This window comes from Triticum aestivum, chromosome 3D (genome assembly GCF_018294505.1).
Source record: "Triticum aestivum cultivar Chinese Spring chromosome 3D, IWGSC CS RefSeq v2.1, whole genome shotgun sequence".
NCBI lineage: Eukaryota > Viridiplantae > Streptophyta > Magnoliopsida > Poales > Poaceae > Triticum > Triticum aestivum.
In genome coordinates, this window is record NC_057802.1 from 574357031 (window position 1) to 574377147 (window position 20117).

The 20117-nt window shown below is 45.3% G+C and overlaps 1 protein-coding gene across 1 annotated transcript; it reads right to left on the minus strand.

Moving 5' to 3' along the window:
• Positions 1–11716: 11716 nt before the first annotated feature.
• LOC123080593 (uncharacterized) lies at positions 11717–16483 on the minus strand. The gene is made up of 5 exons (XM_044503529.1): positions 15901–16483; positions 14938–15047; positions 14486–14857; positions 13163–13853; positions 11717–12223 (listed from the first exon to the last, which is right to left on the minus strand). Exons 1-5 carry the CDS (start codon positions 16130–16132, stop codon positions 12147–12149), a joined length of 1482 nt encoding a protein of 493 aa, XP_044359464.1. The 5' UTR covers positions 16133–16483; the 3' UTR covers positions 11717–12146.
• Positions 16484–20117: the final 3634 nt, after the last annotated feature.

The window sequence follows — 20117 nt, forward strand, 5'->3', positions numbered from 1 at the left end:
TATGTATTGACCCCCTTCTTCAAATTAGATCTTTCGGATGCCGGATGAACTCCTACCACCAGATCGTATGCGAGCAATTCAAGAGGAATTGGCGGCATTCTTCCTTGACCACATGATCGCTAAAGACGGAGAATACCATGTGGACCCCGAGTTCATATATAATTAGGAGATTATATTGTAAGAGATAATTATATTGTATATATGTAGCCAGTAGCGTCGGATAGATATACGAGAAGTTGTTGTTCGACCAATCTCTTGGAGAAGGAGAGGTGGTCGATATCACTTCTCTCTGTATGCATATGTTCATGACGATTTTCTGTTTCCTTCATTTGCTTACTAGCTAGCGTGTCGAGTCCTCTCTATACGTATATATAATACGTAGTGTACGTCGACCAAGCACGGAGATAAGAGAGGCACTTCTCTCTATTAATTAGCTAGATAACACAATATATGAAACACCTAAATTAACCCCCCAAAACCCCTAAACCACCCCTTTCAAAAAAAACCTCAGCTCCTGCCAGCTGCTGACGCGTGGATGCCTATTGGTCCCGGTTTGTGCCACCAACCGGGACCAAAGGGCCTCCTTCCTGGGCTCGCCGCACGGGCCACATGGAGGCCCATCTGTCCCGGTTCATGTAAGAACCGGGACTAAAGGCCCAGGACATTAGTAACGACACTTTAGTCCCGGTTCAACAACCGGGACAAAAGACCCTTAAGAACCGGGACAAATTGCCCTTTTTCTACTAGTGGGCGCCGGCGGGAGGGGGCGAGGGCGGCCGGCGGCGGCGGGGAGGAACCCTAGCGCGGGTCGCGGGAGCCCCTCCGCCTGGTTTTGGTTGGCCTAGTCTCTGTTCTGAACCACCCACACCTGGTTTAGTGGTGAGACTTATTTTGGGATAGAGGGAATATAATATTTGATCATCAAGTGTTCTGCAAATTCCTGATTTCAAAGCAAGGAGTGTTTAGAAAAGTTGTCTCAGGATAGTACAATAGTTATAGTTGAGAATATAAAAAGCTAGAACAAAATTTGCAAATTCAAGGAGAAGCAATGCAGCATGCATTTGGAAACAAAATCTGGAAGGGTATGGAACAAACTATTCAGGCTTCCACTATAGCACATTGTCAGATGTTAAAAGGACTAGAAATCCTACATGCCAATAGTTTGAAATGATGCATGAATAAAACCTCCATTTAAAGATGACAAGACGGCAGGCTTCTATCTAAAACATCCATCGTACGACAAATGCTAACTACTCCCTCCGTCCCATAATATCAGACGTTTTTGCAGTTCAAATTAAACTGCAAAAACATTTTACATTATGGGACAGAGGTAGTACAAGTTTGATGCTGGAACCGCTGCCAGATCTAGTGCAGTGCCTTCATGTTGCATGAACTTCTCTATTCTGCTCAGATGCAGAAACCATTAAACTGAAGCATCATGATGTTGAGATTTTCTATTGTGCTAGATGGCATGTTTATTTCAGTTTGGAGTTAATTAGCGTACGGATAGGATCTGCAGCCCAGCCGAAAGAAAAAGTAAAACAGAGGCTACAAATGAGAATGCTAGCAGTAGGCTATTCTGTCAATGCAAACAGCGTCTCACTGAAGATTCGAGCAGCTCGCTCCTTGAACAAATTTTAGATGGTGCACGACAGCACGAGGCTATAATGTTGAGCATGGCTTTGCTTTCCAGTTCCGGCTCCGAACGCATCGTTCTCACCAGCTTGACAAATCAATGTTTGGTGTAGAAGCCAGGGGTGCAGTGGAGCAAAAGCACACATAAATAGCCAAAACTCTTTGGAAAAACGGCAATCAAGACTGTGGGATGACCGGGCAGACTCCAAGACTTGGTTAGAAATTGAATGGGTGAATAGCTAATGTGCTCACCAACCTTTCTCCGTCAAAGCATGAGCGGCAATTTATAATGGAAGCATTGCTCTCTGTAGTCTCTTGTAGCCTCTAACTATGTTATCAGGATATAGTGCTAGCAGCCAAACAAGTACGAACAGGGTCAAGGCTCACTAGCGAGGGAGATGCAATCTGCCATGGAACATGAATGGGAGGCATATGGAAACACATCATCTTGAGAAATCAAATGGGACGCCCGAAGGAGAGAGCAGCCGCAGCTCCGACGCATCCACGGAGGAGCCAACAGAAGGAGACGGCATGACAGATCTGCCCGAAGTGGTATGTATCCACCGCTGACGTGAAGATACTGAAGGGGAACAAGGAATTTCACTTTGTAAAACCTGGATCAATTTCTGCCTCTCATCATCCTCCTCAACCTGGATCAATTTCGACCTAGATTTTGTTGTACGCGAGGGAAGGGGGAGAACGGGAACTTGGGGAGTATACCTCGCCGCAGGCCGCCGCATCATTGGACGGCGGTGGTAAAGGGAGGAAGCGCGGTGGGTAGGCTCGCGAGGTGGCGGCAGTTGAGAGTGAGATGGGTGCCGTCTCCGGCTCGCCGTCGGGGCCGCCGGAGGCGAGACGAAACTGACAGGGAGACGAACGGGCTGGGCCGGGCCACAAGCGAACTAGGAAGGCTCTCGTGTAAACCCCTAAAAAAACATACTCTCGTGTAACTGATGAGTTCGTATGGAGCAAGTGGATCAACAATCCTCTCTTCTCCGGTAGTACACTTTTACAAGCAAATAAAAGTTGATTGGAGTACAATTTACACCTTAGCAGAACACGAAACATTTGTTAGATATATTTAATCCAACTGTCTGAAAATACTTGTCATCAAAATGGATAAAAGGGGATGTATTTAGATTAGGTACATTCCCTTTTATCCATTTTGTACATCCTTTATCCATTTTGATGACAAATATTTCCGGACGGAGGATGCAGAATAACAAATGGATCTACAATTCTCTCTTCTCGCATTTTCAAGCACAAATCGAGCACCCCCACCCCCACACTTCGGTTATCAATGACGAGCTGATACAGTGGTCCAATGCAGGCTTGGTCAAATGCACAAACTTACGGGCTTCTAACTCTTAGCATACAGTTACCCACCTGCAAAAAAAACTCTTAGGATGCAGTACGTAGTTAGCTGCTAACTTTTAACTCTGTAATTCGGCCTTCTCGGCCTTTCTCTTAATGAAATGAAATCGGTGCTAGCTGTTTTTTGTCAAAAAAAACATATAAAAAGAAATTGAGTGTAACTCTATCTTCATTTGATCCTTTAATTCATCTGTTTAGTTAAGTAGTAGGCTCAGTGGAGCAAAAGAATACATGTGGCCAAACCTCTTTGGAGAAACTGCAATTAAGGCTCGGGTACAACAGACTCCAAGACTTGGTCAAAAAATGAATGGGTGAATAGCTAATGTGCTCACCAGCCTCTCTCGGCCAAAGCATGACCGGCACTTATAAAGGAAGCATTGCTCCATGTTGTCTCTTGTAGCAGCTAACTTTGTAGGATAGTACCAGCCGAGAAACAAAGACGAACAGCATCGAGGCTCCCGAGCTATTGGGAGAGAGGGACGTGACAATAAACGATCCTATCCGCTATGAAATATGAATTGGAGGCATATGGAAACACATCATCTGAAGAAATCATATGAGACGTCCCAACAAAAGACACACCTGTATTTTCGAGGAGAGAACACAGCGGCAACGCGGATGCCACTCACGGAGGAGCCAACATAAGAAGACGGTATTACAGATACGCCGAAAGTGCTACACGGCACAATAGTGACAAGCAAATACTAAAAGGGAGACATGGAATTTCGCATTGTAAAATCTGGGTCAATTTCTGCCTCTCTTTCCCCACCCCTCAATCTCCTCATGAGAACCTAGCGTCCGTGCACATTCAAACCCAGGAACAAGATTTTACAATACACGAGCAAAGCAGGAGAACGGGGACTTGGGGGTATACCATATATCGCGGCGCAGACCACACATCACTGGTCGCCTGAATAGTTGTGCCGCTCTTAGCGACGGCAATGGGTGGGCCTGTGAGGTAGAGGCAGAGATTGAGAGTAGGTTTTTCTTTTTCTTTTGAGAAACCGAGATTGAGAGGACAGAGGAGGTGTCGTCGCCGGCTCGCCATCAGGACCGATGGAGGCAAGATGAAACGGGCAGGGAGACGAATGGGCCGGGCCAGAAGCAAACTTAGTCGAGGCAAAGAAAGGCAGTGTATAATTTACAACTATTGCTCAAAATTGTCTCAAACAACAAAATACTATTGCTCAAAAAGTTCCCTAGAAAAACTATTGCTCAGAAAAAAACAATTTACAATTTCTCTTTTTTTGGTACTAGCACGCTATACAAAAAACAATTTTGAGGAGAGTACAATTTATAACTTGATAGGAAAGCATCAAACTAACCCAGAAACATATGGTATCACCACAACACAAGACACTTGTTAGAGATATTGAGGAAACAATGTCACATGATTTCATTCACTTCTATGCTGGTAGATTGCGCCACAAGAGCGGCCCCTTTCTTTCTCTCCTCGTTCCCTCCGCCTGCTCCCTTCCTACTCCTCCAGATCCCCTTCTGGCGGCCCCTCCCCGCCTTGTCGGCATCGAGTTGGCTGAGGGACCCGTTCCCCTATGTAGTCTAGGTGTAGCTAGTTTCATGTTCGTCTTTCATGCATAGCGGTTTTTGGGGGTAAGCGCATTGATCTGAAGGAACCGGTGAGCCCTGTTTGTTGCCCATATTGGTGTGGAGTTCATCGTCATCTTTGACAGTGATTCCTCTTCGATGTGGTTCGAATCCCCCCTCTAACCTCCTAGTTATTGTGCTACCTGGATCTGTTCTGATTCCTTTGAAGACCACACTACAAGTTATCTACTGATTATTTTTACCTCACCTATGTCATTTCAGTGATATCTCATATTTTTTATATACTTCCACCGGGTGCGGCAGACAATGAATTGCAGCACAACTATGTTCTGACATGATTGAAGTGTGCCTACTCGATGTTAAAACTTGCGATATTCACGTCCTTACTAGAAGTGATATGTTCTTAATTTAGGTTTTTTCTGTAGCCCATGTATCTACCAGCCTTACCTTTGTTTGGATATGGCCCTCCATTATAGAGAAGGCCCTCTACTACCTTTGTAGTCTTCTACCTTAGGCCTCATACATGTCTCAACTCTTCATGCGTGGACAAAGTTGAGAATCCAAAGAGAAATGACAACTCGAGAGTAGTCATACATGTGCAACATGCATATTGGGAATGAGAGGGATCAAGAAAAACCTACCCTCCACTGGTCAATGGCTCAATGCTAACTTCCCAGAAGAGAAGTGGCATGCGAACTATCTTTGTGGGGTAGTGATCAGAAGTCATCAGGTTGCCCAAACATAAACCACAGCATGGCGAAGCCTGACGAGGTGGAGAGTCAATGGAGTGGGAAACTATGTCGCTCGCATACTGTAGTTCCATGCTTTCACCACCACTCATCAATTTGTCGGTGCACTATTGTTCACGTTGGTCCTACGGGTGAGGGTAGATGTGGCACGGTTTGCAAGCAAGGCATCACAAAACCACTCGAAACAGCAGAAGGTGACATGATGTTCTAGTTGTATCCGTAGCCCTGACGAGTTGAAAGAGGAAATGGGTGAGAAAATAAAAAGATGGGAATGAAACTGATTTTCTCATGACACGCGGGCTTATAGTCACCTTCGCATGATGATGTGGCCAAAACCATGCCACGTCGTGTCAAAATTGGGCTTGATTGATAGTTTGGGAGAAAAATCACACAAAAAATAAGTTCATGTACGGAAGGTACAATTCATGACAAGTTGAGTGGCAAAAAATACACTTACATCTTCCTAGAAACACTAGACATGGTTCAACTATATGCCGAGCTGGAGCTCCGTCGATTCCATCCCGCTCGAAAAATTCGAAGCCTAGACCACCATCTCGATGACGAAGCACCGCCATCCATTGAGAGTAGTATCTATGAGGACCACTTCTTCCACACGCCTCTTGATGGTACAAATCACCACGGAACGACGACAAGGCGGGGAGACTTTATTACATGCCGACAAAGTCATCATCATCTCACAGCCGCCAATCGGAGAGAAACCCTAAAACTATTCCTACTCTACCAATAGGACAAAGGCACTTACAATCCTTCTCATTTGAATGTTGCTAGTATGTGTTCTCTCACTGCAAATCCTCGCATCATGTTGTGTTTTCCACACTTGTTGTAAGTAATGTATGATTCCTTTAGGTTTGAGAGATTTTGTACAGACTAAGCCGATGGGGAGTGAATTCTAATGTGATTATAGCTAGTAAACCATAGACAACACACCACCACAGCACACACATGGACAATGTTTACTAAAGACTAGATTTTTGGAATTTTATTATTGATAAAGTGGCCACACAGCATCTCACTATTGTAAAATCCACCCACTCACGACCTAAAGAAGGCCCGGGGTCAGAAACAAGAAGCACTACTTATGAACACCAATGTAGTAGCTGAAGGAACCTTATGGTTGAAGACAGTTTCATTCCAATAGTTCCCAGTTACGAAAACACGATCTACGTAGGTGATAGTGTGTGGGTATCGTATTGTCCCTGTGGAGCTGCTCGTGAGCACCTTCACAAGTTCTGAACTAAATCGTTTCTACTAGAACCCATCGACACGCCCCAAAGGCGGGAACACCTCAAAGTAAACCAAAGAAGTCAAAATGCATCAATAGTCTCCTCATGATGATCACTAAAAGGGCTAGCGTGGAAGTCCACAGCTCACTGGCCAATAAAAAATCTAACATTTGTTGCATGAAAACAGCCAGGCAAAGAAGGGCAGGTCAACAGCACACATGAATTCCATCTTGCCTTGTCTATCAGTGTGTTAACCATCCCCGCAAAACAACACTGTGGCGCCAACTCGACGCTCGTAAGAAATCAAGTGGCGGCCAGCGATTGCGCCCGCAATACAGCCATTGTACGTCTTAACTTGATGCACGGATGTATGCCGACACGAATTGGGGGAAGGGAACGAGTAGAGTTCTGAACTGTGGACTCGGAGGTCGTGTAGCTATCAAGCCGCCCATAATAGGGTATTATAGACATCTTCGACGAGCGCCAAAGTGGATGCCTTGAACAATCCCCTAAACCCAAAACTCGGATGTTGAACTCACTCCATGGTTTATGGAGCTCCCCCATGTTCATCCATAACTAGTACGATGGTAAGGCTAGGGTTTTTTTTAGAAAAGGAGGACTGCCCCCGGCCTCTGCATCAGAACGATGCATGCGGCGGTTATCCAGGTCTCTCCCACTTGTGCTCTCTAGGGCGTGCAGACCGTGCGTCAAGTCACCCCACAATATCTACCATGCATGTGCACACTGGCTCACCATAGGAAGCCTCAACAAATCTTGTTCGCTCATTCGAATATGTCGGAAAATCCAAAGACATGATCATTGCATAGACAGGGGAGGCACCCACCCGCCTTTGGATGGCATGTGTACATAATAATCAACCTCCCGCCTTTTGCAATACATTATATATATTCATCTCAAAAGATATTTACATGTGTACGTAGATGCAAGTGACGACAGTATTGACGGATGGTCCATGTCCACTGAGTCATTCTCCACGTCAATGGCATCATGTTCTTTGGTGTCATCTTGTGTCTTGATGTCTGAACCATTGACAATGATGTGTTGGTTTTTCACCATGTCGAATGAAGCATCTGTGACTGGTGTCGTACTCGGCCTCCCTAGCCATTGTAGTCTCCGCCACGACACTAGTGTTGTGTTCCTCGAAAGTGATGATCACCACCTCCACCATGGCAATGGCATCGTTCTCCGCTATGTCCACGCAATCTACTCGTGTACTTCTCTATCGATCTCATCTACTGAATCCTAGTTTAGAAGGTGTGCCAGACTCATCTATGTTGTTGAACATGGTGTTGTGATAGAGTGGAAAACAAGGAGGACGATGGGACCAACAGAACTGGAGCCATCACCTGACTCATTTCGAAAAATAGAAGCACTTCCCCGTCTTAATTCCACTATGGTTCTACTCCCCAGCAATAGCTCTGAGTTGCACGTACATCTTAGATCATAAATGTGAAAACTGGGTGGAGTTCGTCGTTAGTCTTTTATGCACGAGTTCTGTGGGTACCCTGTATACTGGAACGGGGGAGTATGTAGGATTTTTCATATTTATTGTATGATCATATATTTCGCATTTTGGAGACCAGGTAATTATCTCAAATATTGTCTTCTTCACGAATCGGGGCTAATTAACATGCATCTACCAACTTCTCGGTAGCGTCGCGCTTATAAAGCACAATGCACATATGACTGCCTTGTATCATTTCATGTAGCCTTCTTATATACACTCTTACCTACCATGGCCACTTTTTCCATGTCTACCAGAGGAGATCAATATCAGATGCCCAAACCTAGTAGTACTAATTTGTTGTATTGGATAAGCATGCGTTGGGAATGAGAGGTGTGCGGAAAGACATTCTTGTATGAATTAGTAATTGTTTGCGCCAACTACAGATGGCTGGTGAATCCTAACAACACAAACAATGTAGGTGTCAACACTAGTTGGAGGAAGAATTGTTTATCCTTGCAAATTTCCATGTTTCATATAAAGATGCTGCAATGCACAATATCACAATTCAAGTGAGGAAGAAAAAGTATGGCAATGTAAGCTACCGCACACCAACATCTTGCACAATAAATTTCTGATATATAAACTAAGGTCTCAGGCTCCCAGCTTATTCTTTTTTCCAGATCGTGTCTAGTAGAGTGGGACAGAAGAATGCGAGAAATGCATTCCAAAGATTATAGAATGAGATAGCTTGTGTTAAGATCGAAAACACAGACTTTGCTAGAATGTGTTTTCAGAACAACACTATGGCACAAAACTAAGCATAGCAACCAGTTTTCGATCCATGTGATGCTTGCTAAATGTTAGAAGGGACTAGAGAGGGATTGGTGGAATCGATGTTTATTGCTAGAGCCTCGTGGGCATATATATGGGAGTACAATGACTAACTTGGAGTACAAGACAAGGTAGGGTAAGATCCTACGCTATCCTATCTTTTCTAATAATCATAATACTCAAACTAAATACTTGGGATGGTAATTATATCACACAAATCTATGGATCGACTGCACCAAAAGCTCTGTCATACGCATATATAGGACTACATTTGAGCGCATGCCCTGCAAAGTACTATGAGCAACTCGATAAGACACCGATGTTCTTACATAACCTTAAATTTCAAAAACAGAATGCAAGATATCAGAGGTTGGCACTGTCTGGCGTCGTGGTGGCGTCGACGGCAAAGAGGCCCGGCAAGGTCAAAGTGTCGATCCCTCATGAAGATGGGATAGCTGAATATAGCGATGGCGAATTTTAGAGCATGCGCACACGGTGCATGCTGAGCGTCGCTTAGATCGGTTGGTCCTGTCGGCTCGCCGTTGGACGGCTTGGTGAGGCTATCGGATTAGATGGTGTGTGTTGATACGAGGGGCACTTCATCAAGCTTATAGGTGTAGTGACTGAGGACGTCAAGAAGGTGGCTTTGGATTAATCCGTGTATTTATTCTGTGAGACTATTGAATAATATAATAAAAATGGTTGTGTGCATCCTTGGATGTAGGGGTTTCAACGTCCTTTTCGATGAAAAAAAAGTTGTATCTATGGATTGTATTACATACAGATATAATGTAAGAACTACATAAAGAAAGAAAATATCCAAATCCTTCACACATATAAATAAAAATGAGTGTGATGGACAAAGATAAGGAATGGCCAGAAGGAAGCACTAGCCTCATTAGAATTGACTAGTCTTCATTTGATCATTTAGTTCATCAGTTTCATTGGGTAGTAGGGCAGTGGGTAGCCAAACCTCTTTGGGAAACTATGAATTAAGGCTCAACCCAGAATCTAAGACTTGGTCAAAAAATGAATACGTGAATAGCTAATGTGGTCACCAAGCTCTCTTAGCCGAAGCATGACCGGCACTTATAAAGGATGCATGGTTCCCTGTTGTCTCTTGTAGCCTCTAACTATGTAGGATAGTACTAGCAGAGAAACAAAGATGAATAGCATCAGAGGGTCCCGAGCTAGAGACTGAGAGAGATCGAGAGCAATGACGATAAATGATGCCATCCGCTATGAAATATGAATTGGAGGCATATGGAAATACATCATCTAGATAAATCACATGGGTCGTCACAAAAAGAAACAGTCCTGTATTTCCGAGGAGAGAACGTAGTGGCAACGATGATGCGCCTGTGGAGGAGCCAACATAATAAGACGGCAGTATAGATCTGCCGAAAGGAGACACTGCGCAACAGCGACATGCAGATACTGCAAGAGGAACAAAGTATTTCGTTTGTAAAACCTGGGTCAATTTCTGCCTCTCTTCCTCAACCCCCTCAATCTCCTCATGAGGACCTATTGTTCATGCACATTCAGAGACCCAGGAACAAGATTTTACAGTACACGAGCAAAGCGGGAGAACGGGGACTTGGGGAGTATACCTCGGTGCAGGTCGTGCATCACTAGTCGCCGGAATCGATGTGCCACTCCTAGCAACAGCGGTGGTAGAGAGAGGAAGCATGGTGGGTGTCCCCTATGCCCGCAATCTAATCATGTACTTTTCCATCGATATCACCTACCAAATCCCGGTTTAGAGGTTGTGCCAATAACCCTAACACATCTTCATTGTTGGACATGATGTTGTGATAGAGTGGAAAACAAGGAAGACGATGGGGCGAACAGAAATGGCGCTGCCATCAATCTCACTGTGAAGAACAAAAGCATTTCCCCTGTCTTAGTTGCACAATGATTCTACTCCCTTGGAATGACTCTGAGTTGCACTTGCGTCTGAGGAAATAACTGTGAAAATAGGGTGGAGCCTGCTAACGAGAGTTTCTTATATTTTGTGGCTCCTCTGTATACTTTAATGGACGGAGCATATATGTACGATTGCCTATATATATTTATTGTATGATCATGCATTTTGCATTTTCAAGACCAGTAAATTATCTGAAATGTCACCTTTCGACGAATCGGGGCTAATTAACATGCTTACCAACCTTTCAGTAGGGTCATGCTTATAAAGCTCAGAACGCGCATGGCTGCCTCATATCCTTGCATGTAGCCTTCTTATATACACACTCTTGCCTACATAGCCCCTTTTACCATGGCTACCAAAGGCGATCAATATCAGATGTCCAAAACAGTAGTGGTAATAAGTATGCATTGGGAATGAAAGGTGTGCAGAAATACGTTTTTGGCTGAGTCTTTGCTTCCAGTTGTCTCACTTGCTGCAATATTAGTGCATTCCAACTTCAAGGTGTTTGGAAATACATCCTCCATGGAGGCGTTCCTTCCATTTGCCCAGCCTCCCGCATGTCTAGAGTATACAGGGGTAGCAGAGGGACAAAGCTGGTTGCAGACTTAGAGCGGTCCTTCACAGTGCGGGGAAGCGTGCGAGTGTTGTGTGGAAAATACCTGTGTGCAGATAGGAAGAAGGAACCATTTTGTGCAAAAGAGTTGTGGTGACCTAGACGGGACAATCATTTTCTTAGGCATGTGCATGCTAGTTAACCACTGAAATAAATTGGATTACCAAGTATAGGACTTGAACCCAGTTTCTGAACTCTTTCCCACGACAACTCCGTAGGCAACAACATCAGCATCAGCATCAACATGTACATAGAGAAAAGAGAAAATCAACAGAATTTCAGAGGCAACAACGCATAAGATCGAGCAGCTCAAAACTATAAGCAGAACCAAGCCACCGTATACCGGTGCCAAAAGCCATGCCATCTCATGTAAAAAGAAAGCTTTTACATTTTAACAATCCTCTTCTGAACAGCAGCAGTACATGGCAAACCTGGCCAAGCATATGCATGTGCTAGAGAAGGGCCTGCCACCGCTGTGGCTTTGACCACTACGAGCACAGCTGCCTGCCCATTCTTTGCCTTGCTTACTTGCCTTATACCCATCCATATTTACATCCCACTAACAAGTACGTATAACAAACGACAGCGTGCCTGAGGCAAGGGGGGTGCTGCCTTGTGCTTCACCACTCGCCCGGCCGGCTGTAGTAAACCGGAAAAGAAGAAAACCGAGAGGCGCCTTGTCCTCTATCTTGGAAAATCTCTATTTCGAATTGTCTGGTTAGCCGCGGGTTCTCTTCTGTCATAGTAGGCTCCAAAGCAGGGTATATATGAGGGGTACCAGGACCCACTGACAGGAGAGCCTCCGGCTAGCATTAGCTGCATAGTGTAGGTCAATGGGACAAGATAGTTAGTGAAAACGAGGACATGATTCTTCGGAGAAAAAAATGCTACATGAGGTAGGCATGCAAAAAACGAAAGACTGCTTGATCGACCGGAAAATATACTCTAGGCTAGGTGGGACAGTGGCATCTTAACGGAATTATCAATAGCTGGATACAAATACCGATCCATAGCTATCCAAGAAAAATACCCAGTAATAAACTACTCCACACTAGTGTAGTGTCAAAAAATATCTTACATTATGGGACGGAGGGAGTACTAAAGAAACGAACCATAAATGGCATAGTAGGTCAAACATATTTCAAAATGCACACGAGATATTACAGATGGAAAGCCAAAATCCAGAAATGAAATGTTCAATTTGACTGTTATCTTTGCTCTAGGTTATTTTGAAATAATTAAATTCATCTCAACAAACTGTGAGCTCATCTTGGAACTCAAATTACCTGGCAGCGGTATAAACGCACGGGGAATAAATCAACAGAAAGAAAGCCTTGGAAAAAAATTGATCCAACTTATCAGTTGGGCACTAAGATCAATACTGATAAGGTACCAACCAAATGAAGTGGATTTATTGTCTTACCCACAGGAGCAGATATATGACTAGAACAGGACTTGTTGTATTATTACCCACAGGAGCAGATATATGACTAGAACAGGACTTGTTGTATTATTACCCACAGGAGCAGATATATGACTAGAACAGGACTTGTTGTATTACCCACAGGAGCAGATATATGACTAGAACAACTAAAACTTGGATGAAGCGTCAAAATCCTCCTCTGAGTATGTATCAGTCAAATAGTTACCCCTTTGGACAATGTTTTACTTCCTTTGCATGTATTTTACAATGAGTCTTTTGGAAATAACAATCACTGACAATTATGGGAAAATAAAGAGGGGAAAAGAACTCACATGAATGCGGTGCAGGGGCCACAGACATTCCAGCAGAAGGACCGGTTCCTGTCCCATGCTCACTTGGAGGGTGTGCATGACTAAAAGAAACACTGGGCAAAGGCGGCTCTGGAAGAACTGGAGGGGACGGAACGGGAGGTCTACTGTGCATATTAGGATCACGTGGAGGATGACGAACAGAAGAAGGTGATAATGGATGAGGTGGTGAAGCGGCAGGATGAGTAAAACGGTGATCATTGGCTACAGGCTCAGCAGCTGGCGCCACAGGAACCCTGCTCTTTGCCCTGTTGCCATATGGACACCCAGATGGAGGTGGAGCAACATATCTGGGTGTATGTACAGGGAGAGGAGCAGGAGCCAAATGCCTGTTGCTTTCATGACCATGGTGATGGTGATGATGGCCGTGATGACCATGATGTTGCATTGGTGCTTGACTAGGTGCATCAGAACTGCCCCTGCTATGTAAAGAGCGATTAAGATAGGAGGAAAGGCTTATCTGCTTTACTTTGCCAAATACGGTGTGGTTCAGACCAAGGTTCCCTTTAGATGAATTAGTAATTGTTTGGGCCAACTGCTTCATCCTTGGTACAGATGGCTGGTGATTCCCAACAACACGAACAATGTAGGTCTCAACAATTGTTGGAGGAAGAATTGTTGATCCTTGCAAATTTCCCAATTTGAAATAAAGATTCTGCAATGCACAATATCACAATTCAATTAAGGAAGAAAAAGCAGGGCAATGTAAGCTACTACACACCAACTTTTTGCACAATAAAATTTCTGATATATATTGAAGTCTCAGGCTCCCAGCCCTATTCTTTTTTCATTGTGTCTAGTAGAGTGGGACACAAGAATGGGAGAAATGCATTCGAAGATTAGAGAATGAGATAGCTTTGTGTTAAGATGAGAAACATAGACTTGCTAGCATGTGTTTTTTAGAACACTATATGGTACCAAACTAAGCATAACAACCAGTTTCCAATCCACGTGATGCTTGCTAAATACATGGAATGATAATTATATCACACAATCCTATAAGTTCTACTGCATGAAGGATCTCTCATACTCATAGGGCTGCATTTGCACGCATGCCCTGCAAAGTAATATGTGCAAAAGACACCGATGTCTTACAGAAATCAAAAACAGAACAAGATATCACACAACTAAAAGTTTGGATGTGTGGACTGTATTACATACAGTTGTAAATGCAAGAACTACATAAAGAAACAAACAAATACCCAGATCCTTCAGACATATAAATAAATCGATGATTGTGATGGACAAAGAAGGAACAGGTCAACAGGACCAGAATGAATCACTAACCTCATTAGAATTGAGTAGTAGCCCTTTCTTCATTTGATCCTTTAATTCATCAGTTCTGTCTTGCACTTTGTAGATTGGGAAATTCAGAGTAAAATTAAAAGTTGCATGGAGTGTTTCAGGAGGAAAAGCATGTTGCGGAGGAATTATTGTTATTCCTCCAGGGAATTTAAGCACTTCAAAGGATGATGAATTCCCAAACATGGACTTGGTCAAGTGGAGTGTTGACTGCCGCACAACCAAGGACATGAAAGATGACCTAATAATGCTCAACCCCATTGATGATATAGTCGAATTCTTTGGATAAGGCACAATGCTGAAGATGACATTTGTCCAGTTCGATCCAGCTAATGGATGCAGTAAATCCACAGCCACCTGTGTTTGCATCAAGCATCAGTCAACACTTGTGGAAGAACGTATCAATAAAGTGAAATAAAAGATGTGGTGGGGCATACAATGGAGTTAGGGACGCCGACTTCCGCATAGATGTCCAATACGAGCTTGGACAGGTTTCCCCTGAGCTCGGAAACATTCTTCTGCAGCCTAAAACTTGCCACTATATCATCTGGAAAAAAAAAACAGTTTCATTAGATACATTCATACATCAATACATCTGGTACTCTTACCCAATAAAACAAAGAACAGTGATCACCGCATGTGCTTAAACTAAATTGGAACCGTGACCCTCCAATAGTGCCACCTAAAATTGGCAAGGATCCATTGGAGGTCAAAGTTCTTGCTTTAGCCCACTGGAGAGGATTCATATATCGTTTGGGAATAGATCGCACCTAAAATTCATGGACAGCAATATATTGTGTGGGAATATATCACGCCTAAAATTCATGAGCAGTAATCAACTACTGCTCAATCCTTCATCACAGCTGTTGCAACAACACGAAACAGGAAGTGACAGCAACTCCATCACTTTGGCAGCTCAAGTAGCTTTCACCACCGATAATTCTACAGCCAGATGAAAAATTAACTATGTGGACTAACAACGGTACAAAATCATGGCAAAATCAAAACCAAATACTACATGACTGGCATCGAACCGAATCGGTCAAAGCTTTTGGGGACGCCGGGACGGCAGGCATCCGTACTGACTGTAGCAAATTCACTGTGGACGTTTCTCAACCTACTCAATTCCCAAAAGCAGCGCGGATCAAGGAACCAGCCAGATGAGTCTAAAATTAGCAGGTGAGAATAACAAGTCATACTAGCAGACCACTCTCCCCGCAGCCGATGGATTCAAAAACTCCACCGACAGCCGCCGCGGTCCGGTCCGTACAGCCAGATCCAGAGGCGCGCGGGGCCGTACGGACGAAACGCAAGCCGGGCCGGCAGCCGGTAGCAGCGGAAACCGAGGCGAGATCTGGCAATGCCGGCCGATCCGGAGGGGAGATCCCGCACTGACTGACCTGTGACGGCGAAGGGATCCGACGCGCTTTCCGGCCCCCTCCCGCCGCGGCCCGCGAAGGGCGGCAGCCAGAAGAGCGCGGAGAGCAGCACGGCCGCGCCCAGCACGAGCGCCGCCACGCATTGCAGCCGCACCGCCCCTCCGCACCCGCATCGCCCGCTACCTTCGGCGCCGCCTCCGCCGGCGCCCCCGTCGGGCGGGCGCTGGCGCTGGTCCCCGGCCTCCTTCCCCATGCGCCCGGGCCGCGATCTCACGCATCCCCGCCGGCCGCCGCCGCCGCCGCCCTCGCCGAGGAGAGGAGGGACATTGCCTGCCTGCCGGGTACCTCAGTGGTTGGCTGCTGCTGCTAGGTGGTGGGGGTGGTGGTCCGGGTCCCCTGCTCCGCGGCCGCCGTCGGTGGCTTGCTTAAGGAGGGGGCGACGGGGAGGACGCGGTGCGGTGGGCGAGGAAGGTGGGAGAAAGTGAGAGGTAAACCGCAGCGAGGCGAGGTTAATCGGAGAGCACGAGCTGCTGGTGGGAGCGGCGGTTGGGAGGGGGGCGAGCGACTTTACTCGCGTCGCTGGTGGACGAGCGAACGGAACGCTACTGCTCTTCCAGCTGGTACAGTCGGAGTAGTACGCTGGGTTAGCTCAGTGGGGCGTGACTAGTGGGCGATCGGATCGGAATATGGGATTATGGTTTGCTTTGCGCCGGCGTAAGTGCGGGCTAATTTTGTGTTTTGCTCGCGCTTTTGGTGCTTTTCTTCAGTGGTGGGCTTTGTCGCCTAGGTTTTTTGGCTGGTTCCGTTTTTTGGACAAGTGTAAGCAGTGCAGCTTGTTCTAGCCGGCGAATAACGGCTTGATCACTCGCGCCATCTTGCCACCGTGCCAAAAATCCCAGTGCATCTCTCCCGCTACGGGATACTCTTCGGGCTTCGACCTCTTCTGGTGCCCGTTTCCTCCTAACGAATACGGGCCCTTTTCCTCTTGGTATGCCCCGTATGGTTTCTGGAGATCATGTGTTCCCATATGCCTCACATTCTTATTCCATAAGGGATTGATTGGCTAATCCACATTGTTTTGTTTTCAGTGCTCTCTGGCTCGGGGGCCTCGACTCCCGCCGTGTTTGTTTGGTTCTTTGTACTACCTATCTTGGTAACATGGTCAGAGGCTACAAGTAGACGCCCCGAAGGAGTGTGCCGTTTATAAGGACCGATCTTGTTTACACCAAGGAAGGTTGGTGAGTGCATTAGCTATCCATCCATTAATTCGGTGACAAAGTCTTGGAGCCTACTTCGCACTTGAGACATGATTTTCTTTCTACAAAGAGATTTGGCTACCACATGTGTGCTCTGCTCCATTGTCCGGGCTTTCCCTAGCCTTTACATTCAACATTAATTTGTCGAGCTGGTGGGAGAGGGTGCATTCATAGCTTGTACGAAGCGACAGAGACATGCTCAATGTTATAGCCACGTATACTGTCTGGAATTTGTGGAAGCGGCAAGGTGCTCAAATCTTCTGCGACAACACCTCCGGCCGTCGCAGATGAAGATGGCCTCTGAGATTCAAATGACATGACATGCCCGTTTGCATTGACAAAATAGCCTAATGTTGTCTTTCTTCTTTGTAGCCTTTGTTTTCTTTTTGGTCCTTGCTTGGTTGCAAATCTTATGCCCGCACCAATTAACTCCAATTTGGAATCAATATACTATCTAAGAAAATAGAAACTCATAGCATCACGGTGCTCCGGTTCAATGATTTTTACGTCCAAGGAAAAAACATGTGTTGTTGCATTTTCTCAACTTCACCATACTATTGTTATGTTTGTCATCTCCAAGCCAGACGTCTTCGAGAGCCCACACTTAAAAACTACATCATGTCAAGGCATGCGAGGACCTGAGGAATCAGCTGCAGGCACAGGTGGTGGAGCAGTTCAAGGCGCCAGGCTCGAGTAGCCTCATCTCGAAGGGCGAGCCTTCTTTGGCAATAGCCCAAGACAACGAGGAGGTCAACAACATTAGCGTTGGCAAGAAAGTGAAAATCACATTAGCGAGCGTCACAGGGAGGAGGTGGATCTCGTGTGGCCGATGGAGTTGCGGTCACTTGGAGGTGTGAGGGGTGGATGAGATGTTAGGTGGCGCGTGGTTGTCGACTTAACGTGCATGCCACTGTTCTTACATCCCATGGTAGCACCGTACTACTTGGACAAGTATGAGCAATGCGGTTCGTTCCAGCCGGTGAGTAACAATTTGATTACTCGCACGATCTCCCTACCGTGCGACGAATCGCGACGTAGCTCTCTCACCGCGGGCTACTCTCGGCGGTTCTGCTTTTTCTGGTCTCCGTTCCCTCCTAACGAATACGGACCTGATGGCTCTTGCTATGTCTCGTATGATTTCTGGAGATATGATACGTCTCCAACATATCTATATTTTTGATCGTTTCATGCTATTATATTATCTGTTTTGGATGGTTATAATAGGCATTTATATGCTATTTTATATTATTTTTTGGGACTAACCTATTAACCTAGACCCTAATGCTAGTTTCTATTTTTTTGCCTGTTTTAGAGTTTCGCAGAAAAGGAATATCAAACGGAGTCCAAACGAAATGAAACTTTCGCGATGATCTATCTTGGACCAGAAGCAAACCAGGAGACTTGGAGATGAAATCGGAGACGCCACGAGCCGGCCACGAGGGTGGAGGGCGCGCCAAGGGGGGTAGGGCGCGCCCCTGCCTCATGGGCCCCTCGTGGGTCTCCTGACCTAGTTCCTTCGCCTATATATGCTCTTATACCCTGAAAACATCCGGGGGAGCCACGAAACCACTTTTCCACCGCCGCAACCTTCTGTATCCGTGAGATCCCATCTAGGGACCTTTTCCGGCGTCATACCGGAGGGGGATTCGATCACGGAGGACTTCTACATTAACACCATTGCCTCTCCGATAAAGCGTGAGTAATTTACCACAGACCTATGGGTCCGTAGCTAGTAGCTAGATGGTTTCTTCTCTCTCTTTGATTCTCAATACCATGTTCTCCTCGATGTTCTTGGAGATCTATTCGATGTAATATTCTTTTGCTGTGTGTTTGCCGAGATCCGATGAATTGTGGATTTATGATCAGATTATCTATGAATATTATTTGAGTCTTCTCTGAATTCTTATATGCATGATTTAATATCTTTGCAAGTCTCTTCGAATTATCGGTTTAGTTTGGCCTACTATATTGGTTTTTCTTGCAATGGGAGAAGTGCTTAGCTTTGGGTTCAATCTTGCGGTGTCCTTTCCCAGTGACAGTAGGGGCAGCAAGGCACGTATTGTATTGTTGTCATCGAGGATAAAAAGATGGGGTTTTCATCATATTGCTTGAGTTAATTCCTCTATATCATGTCATCTTTCTTAATGCGTTACTCTGTTCTTTATGAACTTAATACTCTAGATGCATGCTGGATAGCGGTCGATGCGTGGAGTAATAGTAGTAGATGCAGAATCGTTTCGGTCTACTTGACACGGACGTGATGCCTATGTTCACGATCATTGCCTTAGATATCGTCATAATTATGCGCTCTTCTATCAATTGCTCGGCAGTAATTTGTTCACCCACCGTAATATTTTCTATCTTGAGAGAAGCCACTAGTGAAACATATGGCCCCCGAGTCTCTTTCCATCATATTAAGTCTCTTTTACATCATACTAGTTTCCGATCTACTATTTTGCAATCTTTTACTTTCCGATCTATAAACCAAAAATACCAAAAATATTTACTTTACCGTTTATCTATCTCTATCAGATCTCACTTTTGCAAGTAACCGTGAAGGGATTGACAACCCCTTTATCGCGTTGGGTGCAAGTTGTTGATTGTTTGTGCAGGTATTCGGTGACTTGTGCATTGTCTCCTACTGGATTGATACCTTGGTTCTCAAAAGCTGAGGGAAATACTTACTCTACTTTGCTGCATCACCCTTTCCTCTTCAAGGGAAGAACCAACGCAAGCTCAAGAGGTAGCAGGAAGGATTTCTGGCGCCGTTGTTGGGGAGATCTATGCCAAGCCAAGACATACCAAGTACCCATCATAAACTCTCATCCCTCGCATTACATTATTCGCCATTCGCCTCTCGTTTTCCTCTCCCCCACTTCTAAAATGATTTTCGAAAAGATTTGCCTCTTCTTTGCCTTTCTTCTGTTCGTCTTCTTTCTGGTTGCTCGTTTGCAGGATTGGTTTGTTGCCATAATGTCTGAA